The sequence below is a fragment of the Eurosta solidaginis genome, chromosome X (assembly GCF_040869045.1).
Source record: "Eurosta solidaginis isolate ZX-2024a chromosome X, ASM4086904v1, whole genome shotgun sequence".
NCBI classification, from domain to species: Eukaryota; Metazoa; Arthropoda; class Insecta; order Diptera; family Tephritidae; genus Eurosta; species Eurosta solidaginis.
The window spans coordinates 123401793-123422111 of record NC_090324.1 but is presented as its reverse complement, the minus strand read 5'-3'; the positions used below and the strand labels follow the sequence as shown (position 1 = coordinate 123422111).

At 35.3% G+C, this 20319-nt stretch overlaps 1 protein-coding gene across 3 annotated transcripts; it reads left to right on the top strand.

Annotated features, from left to right (window-relative positions):
• Positions 1-4794: 4794 nt before the first annotated feature.
• On the top strand, positions 4795-20090 carry LOC137234651 (uncharacterized). Of its 3 annotated transcripts, XM_067758128.1 has the most exons (4): positions 4798-4950; positions 7142-7624; positions 12152-14135; positions 15753-20090. In XM_067758128.1, exons 1-3 carry the CDS (start codon positions 4908-4910, stop codon positions 14110-14112), a joined length of 2487 nt encoding a protein of 828 aa, XP_067614229.1. In that variant the 5' UTR covers positions 4798-4907; the 3' UTR covers positions 14113-14135; positions 15753-20090. The 3 variants fall into 3 exon arrangements, with proteins under 3 accessions (XP_067614230.1, XP_067614229.1, XP_067614228.1); XM_067758129.1 differs by having other exon boundaries at positions 4795-4950; positions 7142-7462; positions 12152-20090; XM_067758127.1 differs by having other exon boundaries at positions 12152-20090.
• Positions 20091-20319: the final 229 nt, after the last annotated feature.

Here is a 20319-nt window from a genome sequence, read left to right as displayed (position 1 = left end):
TAAAAAATGCCAAGATTAAGTGAAAAATCAAAACTAAAACGCCTATACTTGCTGATGTTGGAGATTTCTGATGAAAATGCCTGCTGTAATGTCTGCAATGTTGCATTCCTTTGAGTTTACCGCGTTTACACAATGAAATGTTCGCGTAAATTTATACAAATTGTGTAAATGATTTTTCATACAAAATTTGACAGCTCGTTTACGCACTAGATAAATTTATACGTTTACACATTTCATAAGGCATTTATACGGTTACATGAGTCTCCCTAATATTGAAAGCGTTTATACTCCGCTTAGTTTATAAACTTACTTAAAGTTATTTCCAAAAACATTTACAGAAATGCCTGTTGGGTAAATGTGTAGTGCAGAGCGAAAAAAGTTTGAATGAATGGGTGAACTAGTCCACCGTCTTGAAGGGCTAGGGTTATGGCGCGTGCCAGACGTTCAATAAATGTTGATGATATTTTTGGATCACAACAATTATCACACTTGTAGCACGGGATATTGATGGATCGTGATGCAGAGTCCAAAGGACATCTAGAAATTTCGAAATCCATTGCCTCCACAAATAAGTGAAATTAAGGAGTTACCTGGGGCCAGATTTTTTATACTATTCTTTGATTTTAGGGTCGTGAGAACTATGATGTTGTATGGAAAATCCTTGTGTAATTACCACGCTTGTCTGAGTGGCCCTATTGTGTTTATAAAATTTAATTATTTTCATACTTTTAACAGGTAATAAAGGCTGCAACTGTTCACTTCTTCAGAATTGCTTCGCCTAGAATTGTGTGATTGTGATGATTGCGTCACATAATTAAAAGATTATTCAAAATTAACAGTTCGCAGAGGGCGTCGGACCCTCTTTTATCAAAAAAATATAGCCGTTAAATCCTTCTAAAGCATCCTGCCCTAACTTTCAGAGTTATAATAAAAAGATATATTTATATCTTAAGTCACAGTACTAGCCATTAAACATAAACGACAGATAACAAATGGTTATTATCATGACGCTATATATCATATATATAGTTATCAAAATGATCGTTTTACATAATCATATATATGAAAAAACATATGTGAGATGGTCATTTTCATGACACTATATATATTTTTGTTAATAAACATATGTAAGATGGTCATTTTCATGACGCTATATATGATATATACAGTTATCAATATGACCATGTTACATAATCAAATATATAAACGCAAAATCATATGTTAGATGGTCATTTCCATGACACTATATATGATATATACAGTTATCAAAGTGACCACGTTACATATTCCGTTTTTATATATATAATTTTTCAAGTCACCAAAATGACCATGTCTCATTAAAACTGATATATCTTTTAAAATACAAAAGATATATCAAAAAGGAATATAGATTAAGGATATGTGAGTGGGTTGGAACCGATTTTTTAAGAAAAAACAAGGGTGTCATCAAACTACTCACCTTACATATATATATATATATATATATATATATATATATATATATATATATATATATATATATGTAAGGTGCTTAGTTTGATGACTTTTTCATATAAGAAGTGCGCACTTCGGCTACTTCTGGCTACTTCGGTGACCGTCACCATTAGCCTCTCACGTAAAGTGCTCAGTTTGATGACAGTCATCAAAAGCAAAATCGAAGTATGAAATGCTCTGTTTAGTGACAGTTATTAAACTAGCCACCTTACCTGAGATGACGTGTTCGGTGACGGTTATCAAACAAAGCATTTTACCTAAAGTGAATAATTTGATGACACTTCACCTATTGCAGTTCCATGACTGTCATCAAAGTGTACCTTCGATTCTTCTGAAAATGTAAAATTACTTTTCTTTTGTTTTTACGAAAAGTCGAACGTTTTAAAATAGTCCGAAAAGAACTTTAATGTCTAGTGGCGACGGATATTGGCCTGGATATCATATGCGGTACCAGGCTCTGGATAAGGGGCTGTTAATAGCCTTAAACTGACTATAGTTATCAGATATCGCACCTTTCAAGAGATGCCCCTGATTTTACTCATAGTGGAGGATCTAGAGAGGATAACTCGATAAAACCAGATGTGCCTACGGTACTTGTACCGAGCCCATTGGTGAGAGGACTCTATTTTGAATTGTAAAAATCCGCATTAAACTATGACTTTCGCATTCTATTGAACCATGATATGGAACTAGATTTGGATTTTAATGACTTCTGGGCTGATAGGTGCAGTAAACGGCCACCTCCGTAGATTGGATGAAACTCAATCGAAATAGACCGAAATATGTGTTTCAAGTCAGCTGACCTTTAATTTGAGAGCTGCTACCCAACCTAACCTAACTTAATTTTTAGTTCTAAAACTTAAAATAATTACTATTAGTACGAAATCTGAATTGACTTTCTGAATATGTTGAATGCACGTTTTACTACAGTTCAGAATTTTTAACATAATTTATGGAAAAGTTGCATATCATGTACATCAGCAATAATATTTAGTTATTCCTAAATATCTTTATAGATATTGCCTCTAACAAGCACAAAAAATGGTATTTCATGTCATGTGTGAAATCGAAAAATTTTAAAGGTTTCATATTTTTATTGGCGCATAGTCATAGTCAAAATAATAAAGGTTTTAAATTTAGTTACGGATTTTTGACAAAATTTCCTATGAGCTATCTTTCAAAAATGCTGCAACTGAATTTAAGACCTATTTTACTATGACTATGACTACGCGGCATTTTATTTAAGCAAAATTTCCAAAACCGGTTGAGAGGCTAGTCTCAATATTAGATAACGCAAAAGGAATATTTTGTCTAAATCCCAAATAACATCATTTAAAAAGTTTGCATAATAAGAATTGATTAATATTATTGCGCTCGAAGAAAAATACTTGTTGTAGAAAAAAGTTTGCATCAAAGCGACGCCATATATTAAATTGCTTATGTATAAATATTGAACGTGTTGCATTCAAATAAGTACCTTCAATAATATTGAGCCTGTAGCAGTACCCGTAGCGAATAGTTAATATTTTCGATAAATCGATATATTTGTGCATTCAATGTTTTGAGAGTGTTCCTTAGTGAGCCTTCGGGTACTTTTGGGCTAAATCAGTTATTAAAAAATGTGGCTTTGGCTGTGTGCTAATCAGCAACTTTTTGCTCAGATGACAAATGAGGTGCACATTGCCAAATGCGTTAAAAACTGAAACTTTGACAGACCGAATAAAGGTTTTGACACTTGAGATTTGGAAGGTCAGAATTATCATTAGCTTATGAGGCTTGGTAAAATTTTGACACCTACAAAAAGGAAAACACGTGAAAAGAAAAATTAGAAAAATTTTCTTCTAATTGAAAAATCTTATTTCTAAAATTTTGATGTTGCTTTGCCCGGGAGTTGAACCCAGGGCATACGGTGTGATAGGCGGAGCACGCTACCATTACACCACGGTGGCCGCGTGAAAAGAAAAAACTTGAATAAAACAGTGCGAATAAAACATGTAACAAAAAATCAAACAGGTGAATATTGTAGAAAATTTCACATATTATTTGGCGTAGTTCAATCAGAAATTTTTCACCAAATAGAAAGTTTGTACACCACATTTTTTCATAGAGTAAAATGTAACTTATTGGCACACAGCCGGTGTACTCAAGTTGTAGTTTTATCTGCGTGAAATTACAAGGAAAATTCTCACATTTTACAAATCAAAAACACGAGCAATGGCTCTATTTTTCAATACATCCAATTGTGTTCTCATGGCTTTCGTTTTTCTTTTCATCCATTTATACTTTGTTGTTTCCATTATTTATATTTCTGCGAAACAATGTATGTATGATTACATGACCAATTGTCAAAATTTTACCTGGCCCCATAGGCTAGTGAAAATTATGGCGCCCCAATTCACCACGATAAATGTCAGAGTTTTCCTTCAGTCTGTCAAAACTTATCCTTTTATCCCATTTAGCACGTGGCCCTTGTTTGACGTTTCAGAGCTCGCACAAAAATTTCGTTTCGATTACAGTTGGCTGGATTATACTCCATATGAAAAGGCAGTTTACTCTAGTTTAGCTCATTCTTAACTTAACTAGCCAATTGCAAACGAAATGCTTCTTTGGTCCCTCTTCGTACTTCACGATCTCTGAAGCAGCTGATTCGATTATTGGAGCTTCTCTTCGACGCGGAAGTGGTATCGGAACTCAAATCGGATGACGCAAAAATATAAAGAAAAAATTAAGACAGAGGCACCTTAACATGCGAAGCAACGCTAAACTTTCAAATCTGGCCAGTATTAGAATTATATAAAATATAGTTGTTTCTGATAGATTACTGAAAAATCCAAGTCATAGAGCTCATCTTTATGAAAGTATTTATATAGTAATCCCAATACCTTGAGAATTCGAAAAATTTGCAAAATAATGAAAAAGATGCAAAATTGGTTGAAATCGACAATTGCCAATAATTTCAATCTACGTCACTTATGGAAATAATTTTGTATTTATTAAATTTGAAGTTTTGCATATCAAGACAGAATTAACATTCATCCAGGGTACTGCTTATACCAATGTTTGGGAACAAGCTTTTTTTATACTTAACCTGGTTCGGGTTCTGAACTACATTCCAAGTTTCAAGCTTGTAGCTTATCGTGAAGTTACTTAAATTTCAATTAAAAATGTCGTGCCAGCCAGCTTGTCATGTCAAGCTAAATAAAACCGTTTAAAAAGAACACTTTTTGGGTATTTGGGTGACCGTCGGGCTGGCAAAAGAACAAAGCTGTTGTTCAAATGAAAGTATCGAATTTCTTTATGGCTTCGATATTACTTTCCAATTACTAACCAAACAAGAATTTTTAATTGCGGAAGTGGGTAAAAAGAAGTGGGTAAAGTTGAAATTTTATATTTTATAACTTAAAAACTTTAAAATGGAGGAGATAGATATCAGTATGATGTTAGACGATGTTTTAGGTAAGTTTGTGTAAAATTGAGAGATAAAGTAATTATTTACTTTGGTTTGACCAACGCAAGTTGTTTTGGAGATTCTAGCACACGCAGAAGCATCTATACAATTAAATCATGTTTTCTACTATCCATGGTACAAAAAAAATGTGTAACATGGTACAAAAAGTAATGTTTACAAGACGGTGCACCACCTAGATTTTATCAAAAATTACGAAAGGTGGTATCAAAAGACCCGTCTCGACCTCCGTTCTCAGAATCCGGAAGCAAAAATTAAATTTTTTTTGCTGTCAAAAGATATTAGCAAAAAATCGGCCCAAATTTTCATGTGGTTGTTGTTTTTTGCCAGCTTTGTTGTAAACACACACTAATGCAGAAAGGTGTTCTGCACGCATTTAGTTTTGATCCCCAAACCGGTGTCGGACCCACCCACGGTTATTTTTTTAAATCGCGGCCGAAGGCCGCCAACGCAGAAAGGTCTTCTATGCAAAAAAAAACTACCATATATCGAACTCTCTCGGGGTGATTTTACGGTTTTTTGTAAATAACTTTCGACAGGAATAAAATTGATTTCCGCTTTCAGATTATTAAAACGGAGGTCGAGACGCGTCTTTTGATGCCACCTTTGATATTTTTTGATAAAAATTAGGTGGTGCACCGTCGTGTAAAACGTTACCAAAATTTTCACCAAGGTCTTACTTCTTTTATATTAGATTCGATTGGTGTTTTTATGCGAATTTCAGGACAAAATTGGGGTCTTGCAAAAGATACATTCAAAAATGTCGAGAGAGGTGTCAAAAGATGCGTATTGACCTCGACGACAATAATCCGGAAAACAAAAATTTTAGCTCGTACAAGAGATATTTGCAAAAGAAATTTAAAATTTTCATGTGGTTGTTGTAATGTTGATGCTTTTGTCGTACCCACAAACAATTTTTAACATAAGTGTTTTGCGCGGATACAGTATTCGTCTCCAAACCGGTGTTGGACCCACCCAGGGTAATTTTTTATAAACGCGGCTGAAGGCCGCCAATGCAGAAAGGTGTTCTGCGCAAAAATACTATGGATCCCACCCCCGGTTTCGGAGCACTCTGGGGCCATTTTTCGGGTTTTCCTTAATATCTTTCGAACGAGCAAAAATTTTTATTTTCCGCTTATTAGTGTTGTCGAAGTTAATGCGCGCCTTTTGACACCAATCTCGATATTTTTGGACGCGTATTACCAGTGTCATGCTGTCATATAGAAATACCCAAAATACATTTGAGTAACTTCCCTAAAAGCTAGAATTTTGAAACACACTTCAGTACCCGGTGACGTTTTAAAATTAGTGGAAAACATTTGCTAGCTGGCAAAGGATCGTGAAAACTCCGAAAGTCGTCACAACGGGCAAATTTTGCTTTCGAGTTTTAATCTATGTAACCGCTCAAAGAGAATTTTTATTTTCCCCTTATAAACGGGAAGTATTTTCATTTGGACCTTTTTACTTCCCCAGATATTTAGAAAATCAATTTCGGGCATGCAGAAGTGTACCAAGGGCCTACCTATTCCAGAAAGTCTTATTTATGGTTCGATTTGCTTAAATTCGGTACAGGTGTAGCTCTTTGACCATTATAATATTTGAGAAACTCTCCTTTCCAGAAAATGGACCATGGACCCGCCTATTCCATATATGGTGCGATTGAAATATATTACATTTGCATCTCTTTGACCAGCCATATATTTCGGAAATTTTCCTTTCGGGAGAGGGCCCGGGGCCGACTTATTCTACAAAATTTTATTTTTGATCCGATTTGCTGAGATTCGGTAAAAGGGTACTTTAAATGTTAAGAAAGTCAAAGAAGGTAGAAAACTCCATCGAAACCTATCCAATTTGCCATGTTTTGCATGTTTCAGTGTACATTTGGACAGATTTTCACCAAAATAATAAACTTCCTACGCGGGTTGTTTTGGAATATTGTATATTGTTTTGTAACATGGATTGTAGAAAACAATACAAATAAATAATTTTTTATTGTACGGACGCACACTTTGAACAGAAGCAAAATTTCAAATTACCGGTTTAGTGGAATTGATACAGAGGTCAAAAGCTACTTTTGATACCTTCCCCGACATTTTAAGACATGGTTTAACAGTTCTGAACCAAAGTAAAGAAATACCACAAATTCAAACTCTTGCTAAAAACTATTTCTAATTTAATTAGGTGATGCTTCACTTGAAGATGTAATAGAGGCGAATTTAAGCGACCTTGATAACCGCTATACTAGAACCCAAGGTTCAATAAATACAAAAGAATCAATAATGAGGACTTTGAATGACCCGGAGCTGAATGCAAGTTTAGAAGACAATGAGTTGGAGACTAATGTCGCTAGTTGTTCATCTTTTGAAGCACAACTTCAACAAACCGTACCAATTGCTGAATCCACCGAAAACGAGAACAGCCCGATTTGGAATTTGACAGAAACATCTTTGACTGAAAATGAAGGCGATAATTCTTTTCCCATAGAGCTTCCTGTTGTTGCGGGTAATATGGACGATAAAGAGCTATGCGTAAAGAAAAGTACAAAAAAGAGTAAACTTAACTTTTGCTTTTTTTGTAAAAAAATGCAAACTGTCATTAGCCGTCATTTGGAAAATGTTCATAAAAACGAGTCCCCTGTAAAGAAGTTTACAATTTTACCTAGAGGTATTCATTACATTTTTTACAAATTGTTTCAAAAATTTCAATAGAAACATATGTAAATTTATACACTTATTATAGGTACTCATCTGAGCAAGGCTCACAGAGTACATTAACTTTGCTGACATAACGGCATAAACTAATCGAGACAAATATAGACTTCCATATATCGTCGCTCCCATGGAAGACTAAGACGTTTCAATTTCCGTGGAAGACTAACACGGTTCGTGTACGCGTAGAAGACTAGCATAGTTCGTTCTTTACGTGGAAGACTAAGACATTTCAATTGTTCGCGTGGAAGACTAACACATTTCAACATTTTGCGTGGAAGAGTAACATGTTTCAGCTGTTCGCGTAGAAAACTAACACAGTTCGTTAAGGAAAGCTTACGGTCATATTTTCAGGGTCGTGCGAATATTTTTTTCAAAGTTATTAAAAAAAAAATATTTTTATATATTTTAATCAATATTTCGCGATCCGCAAGTGTTAGACGAAAACATTCGTTCGATTCGTGATAAAAGTGTCTACATTTTTTACTTTGGTCATTTTTTGATTCAATGAACTCATATAAAAATATTACGGTGCCAAAGGATGATTTTCATTCTCGCTCACATTTTTTCGTCATTTTATCGATCCCCTGCGGTTCGCGAGATATTGATTAAAATAGATAACAATGTTTTTTGCATAACCTTGTAAGGGTCGCACAACCCTGAAAATTCGGACTTAAGCTTTCCGTAACGAACTGTGTTAGTCTTCCACGCCAAATACCGAAATATGTTAGTCTTACCCGCGAAAAGCTGAAATGTGTTAGTTTTCCACGCGAACAAGGAAAGCGTGTTAGTTTTCAATGGGACCGACGATACAAAAATAATAAAATGAAAAAAACTTACTATGCCATGCCTGTCGGTTTGTCTGTGTACTGGATAACATGACTTTTGATATATCTTAATGAAATTTAGTATGTGGATTCCTTGGCACTCGTCTGTCTTTGCTATTTAAAATCAGCGAAATCGGACGACAAAAACGGCCACCTTTTATAAATATATAATTTTGTAAAATAAAAACGAAACATCTAAACCAAGGAGAGTTAAACAAGGGATACCACGGGGTGGTGTCCTATCCCTACGATTGTTTAATTACTATACCTCAAAGATTTCTTCTTCACCAGAAGGAGTAACCATAATTTCCAATGCCGACGATTGCAGTTATGGTAACTGGCCCTGACCCTCCAAAATTAGCAAAGCCACCCCAAGGTCTTAGGATAACGTTCGATAACACTTGCTTTCAAGGCACATGTTTTCGCAATTGTGTGTAAAGTACAAAGCCGCACAATATCATTAAATCGCTCGCCGGTAGCATCTGGGGCAAAAACAAAGAAACGATACTCACAACTTACAAAGAAATTGACCGGCCGCTCATGTGCTACGAGTCACCAGTTTGGTCACCTGCCTTAAGAAAAATAAACTGAAAAAGGCTGCAGGCCTAACTAAATACTGCGCTTGGAACTGCTGCAGGATGTCTCCTTGTTGTTGTTGTTTTAACAGTGCTCCGACGCATTCAAAGGGTGGGAACACTCACAAATTGTCATCGAAGTCCTCTAACGGAAGTCCAAGGAAACTAGCCCATAGGGATACTGGATACTGTAACAAGTTAAACTCTTACCTATCCAGAATTGGCTGCAACATACTTAACGTATACCCCGCATGTGATGTGTCCCGACATGACACAACCATCTTTCCACCTGTAATGTGGAACCTATGCCTCTAACAGCAGAATCGCTATGGTCCAACCCTGTTGAAAGTGCTAGTTTCCTTGGACTTCCGCTAGAGGACTTCCGTGAAAATTTGTGAGTGGTCGCACCCTTTGAATGGGACGAAGCACTGTTAAACCAACAACAACAGACGCGATGCCACGCAGATTTCCAAACTTATTTTGCTAATTCATTTTCTTATTTTAAATACACTTTATATGTAAATTGGTATTGATATAAAATAGTTTTTCCCAAAGACACTGCCTATTATATTTCTCTACGGTGCTTTTAAATTTCTTTTATATAAAAGTGGGCGTGACCCTTAACCGTCCTGTTCATGAATAATTTTTCTTCTTAGTTCGGATGGCTAAGTACCCGGGTACCATAAGGAAGTTTATACAGCATCTTTGATTATTTGAAAAAGTAGGTAAGCTGTGCACTTATTTGAAACTAGAGGTTCGGTTCAGAGGTTCGAAACATTTAGAAGAAACTTGTACCGGTGCAAGAACCGGTTCCTGGGTACCTCTTTATGATAAGTGGTAAAAATCGTAGGAGAAATTACCAATAAGATTATGCTTTCAAATTAATCACTTTTACTAAATTAAATTGAGAATGAATATCTTTTCAGTAATATGTCTCTAACATGAGTGGTCTTAATTTCATTGAAATACGTTCAGCCTTCCCTATATTTAGGGGCCACAAAATCAGTATGAGACCGTAAAATCAAACTTACAGGTACCAAAATCACGTTCCAGGTGTCATAAGTAGAGTACGTTTTTGACCATCTGATTGATCGCGATATACATACATAACTAGCATCTTATCCAAGTTTGACCAGCAATGCGAGGAAGACGGGTCTTGTTTACTAAGGCCTATAAGGTCCCGAATTGGACTAGACCTTAGCTAGGTGTGGTATAGAACTATATCATTAACAGACCGCGCTAGCTCAAATTCTGTAAAATTAGATATTGATAAAGATAAATATAAATATAAAAATAAAGATGCAGACACAGATACAACAACATAAAAATAAAGATAAATATAACAATAAACATAAATACAGATAAAGAACAGGCACAGATAAAGATATAGTTACAGTGTCAGACGAAACATATTGGAGTGATACCTTCTACTGATATTATTGTATCTTAATCTTGAAAACATTTTTAATATACGTTAACTGTACAAAAATGAAGAGGGCTTATTTATTTTTAGAAAACATAAAAAAGCTTTAAAAATTTTGATTCCGTTCTATTATATGTGAAAAAATCGGATCTATGATATATTCAGAGTGGCAAAACATATTTGACTCGTCTGAGTTTATCGCAGTAGCCTTCCGAAATTCCCTTATTTTTTAAGTCTTTGCATGCCATACGTGGTTGGGATATTTTGGTTACGTGTTCAACCTCTATTTTGTTGGAATAAAAGTCAAAAGAAGTTCCATGTTAAATATTCTATAAACTGAATGAACTTTATTTCAAAATTGGTAATGACGGATAACAAGCAATCAGTCTAATTAAAAAAGTTAATTATGAGTAACTAAAAAAGCGGTATATCTCAAAAAGGTATTAAAAAGTGCGCAGTAAAAATATTCAGAAACTCGGGAACTGTGGAAACTCTTCATTGGGGAGGTCGATCCAAAGTTACAACACAGTATGACGACTCCCGAAAAATGATAGAATTAAAGGAATGTCGAGATAAGTCGACAGAAAGCTAAGTTAAAGCTTTAAACTTGAAAGTACAACGCAGAACATGTGCAGGTGGAATGAAAAGCTATAAGGGAGCTAGAAAGCCTTTTATTTGCTAAAAAATCCGCTAAAACGGCTGCAATTTACACTTGAGAACATTAAGTGGTTAGTTACACGAATTAAAAGAATATTCTTTTCTGATTGTTCAAAATTTAATTTGCAATACGCAAACGACCAAAAAATAAACGATTCGATCCGCCATACTGCAAAAGTACGGTTAGGTATGGTGGAGGTAGTATTATGGTGCAGGAACATTTTGATGGGTTCGCTGTTGCACCTTCCATTTAATAGATGACATTATGGTTCGGCTTCTATACAAAAAACATACTCGAGAACGTGATGCTTCCCCATGCGGAGTGTAATATGGCTCTTTCGTGGTTTTTTCAAAACAAAGCTCTCCTCAAACTTGGTGGCAAATTGGATTACATAGGGAAAAATTGTGCTCAAATGCTCAGCACAATCTCTTGACCTCAATCCTATTGAGAATCTTTCAGAGATACTCAATAGGATGATGACATGCAAGGAGTGAACGGGACAAAAAAAGCTATTTGAGACCACAAACCGAGCCTGGTTGGACATTCCAGAGAGCTTGATTCCTAAACTAGTAGCATCCACGCCAAAAATGCGCAATGAAGTTGTTAAAGATAAGGACGCTCTGCTATTAAATATTAGACAATTATTATTATTCCAATATGTATTGTCGCACTGAATATCAAATATTTTATCTCTTTTTCGCATATATTGTCATGGAGTCAAATGTGTTCGAAGTTTATTTATGTATTCATTGAATAAATATATCCTCTTCGTTCCCTTAAACGTTGTGTATATTTTAAGAAATATTTGAAAGAGTAACATATGGACATAGATGTACATACAGATATAGATATACATAGGTAGAGATAAAGATAAAAATAAAGACAAGATACAGATACAGGTAGAGTTAGAGGTAAATTTTGACGTAGAGGGAAATAACTTTCCCAGTAAAGTAATACCGTCATTTCCTCCTTACTTAGATAAGTTTCCAAATTATTATAGGTAACGCCGAGAGAAAAAAAATTATCGAAACATTGCGCCTAAGAGGAAACTACTTGTATAATACCAATAGCATTTATAACAAAACCGGAGAGTTAATTGTTTCGCGAAGGCCGAAAGAACACAGATCAGCAGCAATGTATAAAACTTGCCACAATTGCAAGGGAGTTTTTTCGTTTAAGTCGATCAGACGACATCGTCAAAGCTGTTTGGGTGCGTCGGCTAAAGGTACACGATCCAACGTTGTTCTTTCAAGGCGAATCGAAGGGCGACTGCATCAAGATGCTAATCCGCGACTTATAAAGATAATGGCAGTGTTAAGAGAAGATGATATCGTCCGGCTGGTTAGGTATGATGAACTGTTAATCAAATTCGGAAATTGCTTGTGCGAGAAATATTACAAACTGCAGCAGGAGGAAATGATTCGAAATCGTTTAAGGACACTTGGACGTCTGCTTGCTACCATGAAGGATATCGATCCAGATATAACGGATTTTAAATCCATTTATAATCCACCATATTATAAAACAATGGTGAAGGCTGTGAGAGTAATCTCAGGATTTGATCCAATGACTGGAGTGCATATGACTCCCTCACTTGCAACTTCCATCGGCACCTATATTAGAGCGGTAGGCGAGCTTCTAAAGCTTCATTGGGTGGAAAACAATGCTGATGAAAAGGAAAAGGTTGTGGACAAATACTTGTTCCTTCACAGCATGCAATACAGTCAAGTCATTAACAGGATCGCACGAGAGGACCAATGCGAGAAACAGCGCCAACAAATAAAGCCATTACCAACAACCAGCGATATAAAAAAACTAGCTAGCTACCTCAATGGTAAAATGATTAGTTCTTACGAAAACCTGCAGCGACAATATCATTATCAGACCTGGATAAGTCTTCTGGAATATACATTAATATCTATTCAGACTTTTAACCGACGTCGAGCGGGGGAAATCGAAAGGGCGCTGATTCTTGACCTGAAGGCAATCGAGAAAATATCAGAAGCGGAAAACCCAGAAATTTATGAGAAACTGTCTGCAACCGAGAAAAACTTAGCTGAAAAATACTCAAGATTTATGATAACGGGGAAATTGGGGCGGGTTGTTCCTGTTCTTCTCAACTCGCAAATGGAAACATCTATAAATTTGATTTTGTCCCACCGAATCTCCGCAAAAGTTCCAGCAAATAACCCTTACATTTTTGGTATACCGGGCTTCACTGACGGAAGGTTTAAATATCTTCGGGCTTGCCAGTTAATGCGAAAGTTTTCAGAGGAATGTGGCGCTGAATACCCTGAAAGGCTACGTGGAACATATTTAAGAAAACACATTGCAACGACTTGTGCTGGAGATAACATGGACGAAAATAAAATCACGGATATAGCCAATTTCATGGGTCATGCTGAGGCTATTCATAGATCCCACTATAGGCGATCGGTTGTATCACGAGATGTACTGGGTGTTGCCAATGTACTTCAAAAAGCACAAGGGGATGAAGAAAACGTTGCAGATCAGAGCGCCAGTGGTTCAATTTTTCAAGCGTGTCAATTTACAGATGAAAACGATAAATCTGATTTAAATCCTACTCCATCATATTCAGAAATTACCATTGATAAGCCTAGATTTAATGCCGATGATAATATCAGAAAAATTATACACTCATCTTCGGAAGAAGATTCGAGCGAAGAAAGCAACTCTGATAAATCTTATTCAATAGAAAAAAACGTTAAAAAGTCCAAAATTAAAAATGTTGTCGAGATGAGGAAAATCAGGTGGAGCAAAGAAGAAAAAGCCGCTGCCACCGCTGCATTTGGTGCGATGATTCGAAGCATGCGATTGCCGAACAACAAAGAGTTAAGGAAATTCAAATCAGACAACCCATGGTGTACAAGAACCATTAACCAACTAAGAACATGGGCATCCAATGAAAAAAAGAAGTATAATCTAGATTTGGTGAATTAAATTATGGCTGTCCAGGAAATGTGGTACAAAAATTTAGAAAATTATTTGATGTAACATGTTTGACGAGCTTGAGACTAGAGTTCGAGATTCGGTTCTTTCGTTCTTTTTCTGATGAACGAATAAGTTGTTGTTTTTGTTCCTCTGTTCCTTTTTTTTCAAGCAAATTTGTTCACTGCTGCTCACACATAGATGGGGGGTGTCGGAAGATTCAGGAAGTTGAAAGGGTACAGACACAAATTGTAAAAGCTTATTGTAGCAATTCCACACATACATATCTTTAGTGTAAGTGGCATCATCGACATTCGTGTTTACTGTGAAATTCTACGTACATATGTATGTATGAATTTACAGCGTTCGCGAACGAGAAGATAGAAAGAACTAAAAGAACAAATAGAACCGAGATCGAAGATCTAGTTCACTTGTTCAGTAGAGAGACCCGGTCAATTGAACAAGTTCAGAACGAAACGACCCAACTCTACTTGAGACCATAAAGTAAAACACAAAAGGGGGACTCATGTAACCGTATAAATGCCTTATAAAGTGTGTAAACGTATAAATTTATTTAGTGCGTAAACGAGCTGACAAATTTTGTATGAAATTTTATCATTTACACAATTTGTATAAATTTACGCGCACATTTCATTGTGTAAACGCGGTAAACTCAAAGGAATGCAAGCTTGCAGACAATACAGCAGGCATTTTCATCAGAAATCTCCAACATCAGCAAGTAAAGGCGTTTTAGTTTTGATTTTTTACTTAATCTTGGCATTTTTAATTTGTATAACAATCAAAAAAATTTTGTTTGGCAATAATACAGCTGATAAACAATCAAGTTTATCAAGAGTATTACTAGGTGCGTTCATATAAAAGCGTGTGTAAATGGATATAATTTTACGCCTTATAAGTTTATATGCTTTCATGAGTCCCCCTAAAGTTACTTTTCGTATAAAACTTCTAATTGGTCGATATATCGACTCTACTCTGAAGTCATCATCAGGAACACATGATAAAGCATAATGATGTGTTCCTGGTGATGACTTCAGAGTAAAGTCGAAGTATCGACCAATTAAAAGTTTTATACGAAAAGAAACATTAGGAGGACTTCTTAAATAAATTTAGGGTGTAAGGTGTAAAATTATATCCATTTACACACGCTGTAATATGAACGCACCTAGTATTATTCTTAATAAACTTAATTATCGATCAGATGTATTATTACCAAAAAACTTTTGATTGTTATACAAATTAAAAATGCCAACATTAAGTGAAAAATCAAAACTTAAACATCTTTACTAAGAAATTCTTGTAAATGAATTACTGTTGTTGGCGATTTCTGATGAATTGGACGGCAATTATGTTTGCCAGGTTGCATTCCTTTAAGTTTACCGCGTGAACACCATGAAATGTGCGCGTAAATTTATACAAATTGTGTAAACGATTTATCTAACAAAATTTGACAGTTCGTTTACGCACTAGATAAATTTATACGTTTACACACTTTATAAGGCATTTATAAAGTTAAATGATTCCCCTAATGCATTTTACTCTGTGAGCTCAAGCTCATCAAACATACTACATCAAGTTTTTTTGTATTTTTTATTTCTTTTTTTGATGTTTTTCTTCATTTTGCTTCATTCTAGACAGCAACAACATTCGGATTTGCTGGACAAATAACCACTTCCTTAGATTATTTTTTGCTGATCTTCTTTAACCCTTTTCTTTCCAAAATTAAGAAGCAGCTATAAAAAAATTAAACTATGTTTTTTTAATAGAAATAGTATTCGAAATGACCCTGTATTAAAATTTGTTTGGTACATTTGGCTCAGTGGGTGAAACAGATTGGTAGCCATATGGCTACCATGGGAAGGAAAGGGTTAAGGAAATATAGCTACAAACATTTTTTTCTTTGAGGAGTGTGGTACAGTGCAATAACACCCGTGGCAAAAACAGGGAAATAAGGCCAGCCTAGATAATGCAATAACGCTCGCGGGCCTTATTGCTTGTTTGAAAAGTTTAATTTTTAAAAAGCAAACAACGTCCGCCGAGAAAAGGATATAACGCTCATGGCTTTATTTTTTTTTAACTATATTGTCGCTGCAGAGTTGCATAAGAAAATCATTTTATTATTGAGATACATATATTCTTTTGCCTTCGTTGGTTGTGGGTAATGGTTGTATACCCCAGCGGGTTAAGGGGCCTAGAATATTCCCGCGGTAGGCATACCTGTCGTAAGAGGCGACTAAAATCCATTAACTTAGAATGTTCGACGTGGTCATATCAAATCGTTCCCGAGATGGTCGGGCCTTTAATGATGATATTTACCACAAATTACCGGATAAAAAGGACCATCCACATTGTTGGCCATGTTTTTCACATTGGTCGTCGCGTGCGACCCTGTTAGTTTCTTAACTGTTTTGCATTGTGTGAAGAGTCTTTGTCGGCAACCTTTTTCTTTCCTTTTTCATTGGTTTTCACCCAATGACGTTTTAGTAGTTCACCTACTGTTCAAGTATAGGTGCCGATGGAAATAGCCAGTGAGGGAGTCGAGAAGACTTACCCAGGTCTGATAATCATATTGTCGCTGCAGAGTTTCGTAAGAACTAATCATTTCATTATTGAGGTAGTTAGCTAGTTTTTTTATATCACTAGTTTTTGGTAATGTTGTGTTTATTTTAACGATAAAGACATTCCGAAAATTTTGGAGAGTGTTATCGGCGTGATGGTCCTTTGCCGGATAAAGATACGGTACGTTCCGGATACTATCATTATAAGGTACTAGCCCGACCACCTCGGGAACGATTTGATATGACCACATTGAACCTTCTAGGTCAAAACACCCCCCACGCCCCGGTTCGATGTGGAACTTGCGGTCGCCAGGGTCTCGTCTGATAAATATGTGTATGATATGTTCATATTTGTAACAGCTCACCTGCTGCTCTAGTATAGGTGCCGATGGAAGTTGCCAGTGAAGGAATCTTATGCACTGGAGTGCTGACCCATGAAATCAGCTATATCCACCTGATTTACCTCATCTCGACACCATTTTTAATTTTGGATTTTTTAACATTTTTTTCTAATAAATAAAGTTTATCAGAGTTGCTTTCTTTACTCGAATCTTCTTCCCCAGATGAATGTATAATTTGTCTAATATTATCATCGGCATTAAATCCAGGCTTATTAGTGGAAATGTCGGAACACGATGGAATCAAATTTATTGTTTTCATCTGTAAATTGACACGCTTGAAAAATTGAACCACTGGCACTTTGATCTGCAACGCTTTCTTCATTACCTTGTGCTTTGCGAAGTACGTTGGCAACACCCAGCACATCTCGTGATACAACCGATTGCATATAGTGGGATCTATGAGTAGCCTCAGCTTGACCCATGAAATTGGCTATATCCGTGATTTTATTTTAGTCCATGTTATCTCCAGCACAAGTCGTTGCAATATGTTTTCTTAAATATGTTCCACGTAGCCCTTCAGGGTATTCAGCGCCACATTCCTCTGAAAACTTTCGCATTAACTGGCAAGCCCGAAGATATTTAAACTTTACGTCAGTGAAGCCCGGTATACCAAAAATTTAAGGGTTATTTGCTGGAACTTTCGCGGAGGTTCGGTGGGACAAAATCAAATTTATAGACGTTTCCATTTGCGAACTGAGAAGAACAGGAACAACCCGTCCCAATTTCCCCGTTATCATAAATATTGAGTGTTTTTCAGCTAAGTTTTTCTCCATTGCAGACAGTTTCTCATAAATTTCTGGGTTTTCCGCTTCTGATATTTTCTCGATTGCTTTCAGGTCAAGAATCAGCGCCCTTTCGATTTCCCCCGCTCGACGTTGGTTAAAAGTCTGAATAGATATTAATGTATATTCCAGAAGACTTATCCACGTCTGATAATGATATTGTTGCTGCAGGGTTTCGTAAGAACTAATCATCTTATCATTGAGGTGGCTAGCTAGTTTTTTATATCACTGGTTGTTGGTAATGGCTTTATTTGTTTCTCGCATTGGTCCTCGCTTGCGACCCTGTTAATGACATGACTGTATTGCATGCTGTGAAGGAACAAGTATTTGTCCACAACCTTTTCCTTTTCATCAGCATTGTTTTCCACCCAATGCAGCTTTAGAAGCTCGCCTACTGCTCTGATATAGGTGCCGATGGAAGTTGCAAGTGAGGGAGTCTTATGCACTCCAGTCATTGGATCAAATCCTGAGATTACTCCTGCAGCCTTCACCATTGTTTTATAATATGGTGGATTATAAATTGATTTAAAATCTGTTATATCTGGATCGATATTCTTCATGGTAGCAAGCAGACGGCCAAGTGTCCTTAAACGATTTCGAATCATTTCCTCCTGCTGTTGTTAATAATATTAGTTTCCGAATTTCATAAATATAAATAGAGCCGCGGGCGTTACTTGGTAAACCTAGTTTTCTTTGCAATTATCCGCGTATGTATTAATTAGTTTAAGTAGATTTTCTCTAATGAAACATAAATACAATCCCTTTTTATTTTTTTGAAGTGTTTCTTATAAAAAAAAAATAATATTTTGCTTAACAAAGTTTATTGTTAAAATATCTGCATGGATTTGATGCATTAAATTATTTCAAGATGATTTTCTGTTAGGAAACAGAACTACTAACTTTGTTTGAATTGTTCATTATAAAAAAGCGATACAAAATTTTGCTAAACCAGTTTACTGTCAAAATATCCGCATGGATTTGATGTATTGAATAATTTTAAGTTCATCTCTTTTTTTTTTAAAGAGCTCCTTACGAAAAATACATAAAAAGTCTTCTAAACCAAGTTTACTTTGAAAATATTCGCATGGATATGATTTATTAAATTATTTTATGTTGATTTTCTGTAAAGCCCGATATCCAGATCACAAGAAAACGCTTGTAAAGAAAATGAACAATAAAAAAGTTGAATACATATTTTCAAATAAAAAGTCTTCAAGTTTGGCTTACAATGGGGAAAATAAAAATATTTCTTGAGCGTTTTCTTATGATCTGGATACCGTGCTTACAGAGGCATAACTACTAACTTATTTTTCATTGAAGTATTCCTTATACACACATATATGAACATGTACTTGCGTAATTTTTGTCTCATTAATTTTATGAAAAATATAAATACTATTTCATATAACATAGTTTTTGGCTTCATTAGTTGTTTATGGTTCCAATGTTTCCACAGTTTTTACAGAAATAACTAAGGCGATAAATATAATTATAATTATGATGGTGTATTATGTGATGTCGTCCAGCGACTTGAGAATTTTTTTCATTCATCAATTAAAATTGGCAGAGCCAGCTGTTATTATTGTACAATTATCGGCGTCGTGAAGTGTTTCTTCTAAAAAATATTTTGCTTAACCAAGTTTTTTGTTAAAATATCCGCATGGATTTGATGTATTAAATTATTTTAAGTTGATTTTCTGTAAGGAAACATAACTACTAACTTTTTTTGAAGTGTTCATTTTAAAAAAGCTATACAAAATTTTGCTAAACCAGTTTACTGACAAAATATCCGCATGGATTTGATGTATTGAATAATTTTAAGTTCATTTCTCTTTTTTCTTTAAAGAGCTCCTTGCGAAAAATACATATAAAGTTTTACTAAACCAAGTTTACTTTGAAAATATTCGCATGGATGTGATTTATTAAATTATTTTAAGTTGACTTTCTGTAAAGCCCGATATCCAGATCACAAGAAAACGCTTGTAAAGAAAATGAACAATAAAAAAGTTGAATACATATTTCCAAATAAAAAGTCTTCAAGTTTGGTTTACAATGGCGAAAATAAAAATATTTTTTAGCGTTTTCTTATGATCTGGATACCATGCTTACAGAGGCATAACTAGTAACTTATTTTTCATTGAAGTGTTCCTTATACATACATATATGAACATGTATGTGCATAATTTTTGTCTTATTAATTTTATGAAAAATAAAAATCCTATTTCATATAACATAGTTTTTGACTTCATTAGTTGTTTATGGTTCCAATGTTTCCACAGGTTTTAGGGCAATAAATTTTCGTTGTTAATACTAGTGCTAAGGCGATAAATATAATTATGATGGTGTATTATGTGATGTCGTCCAGCGACTTGAGACTTTGTTTCATTCATCAATTAAAAGGCCGAAGCCAGCTGTTATTATTGTACAATTATCGGCGTCGGAAGCAATTTTAACTCTTGA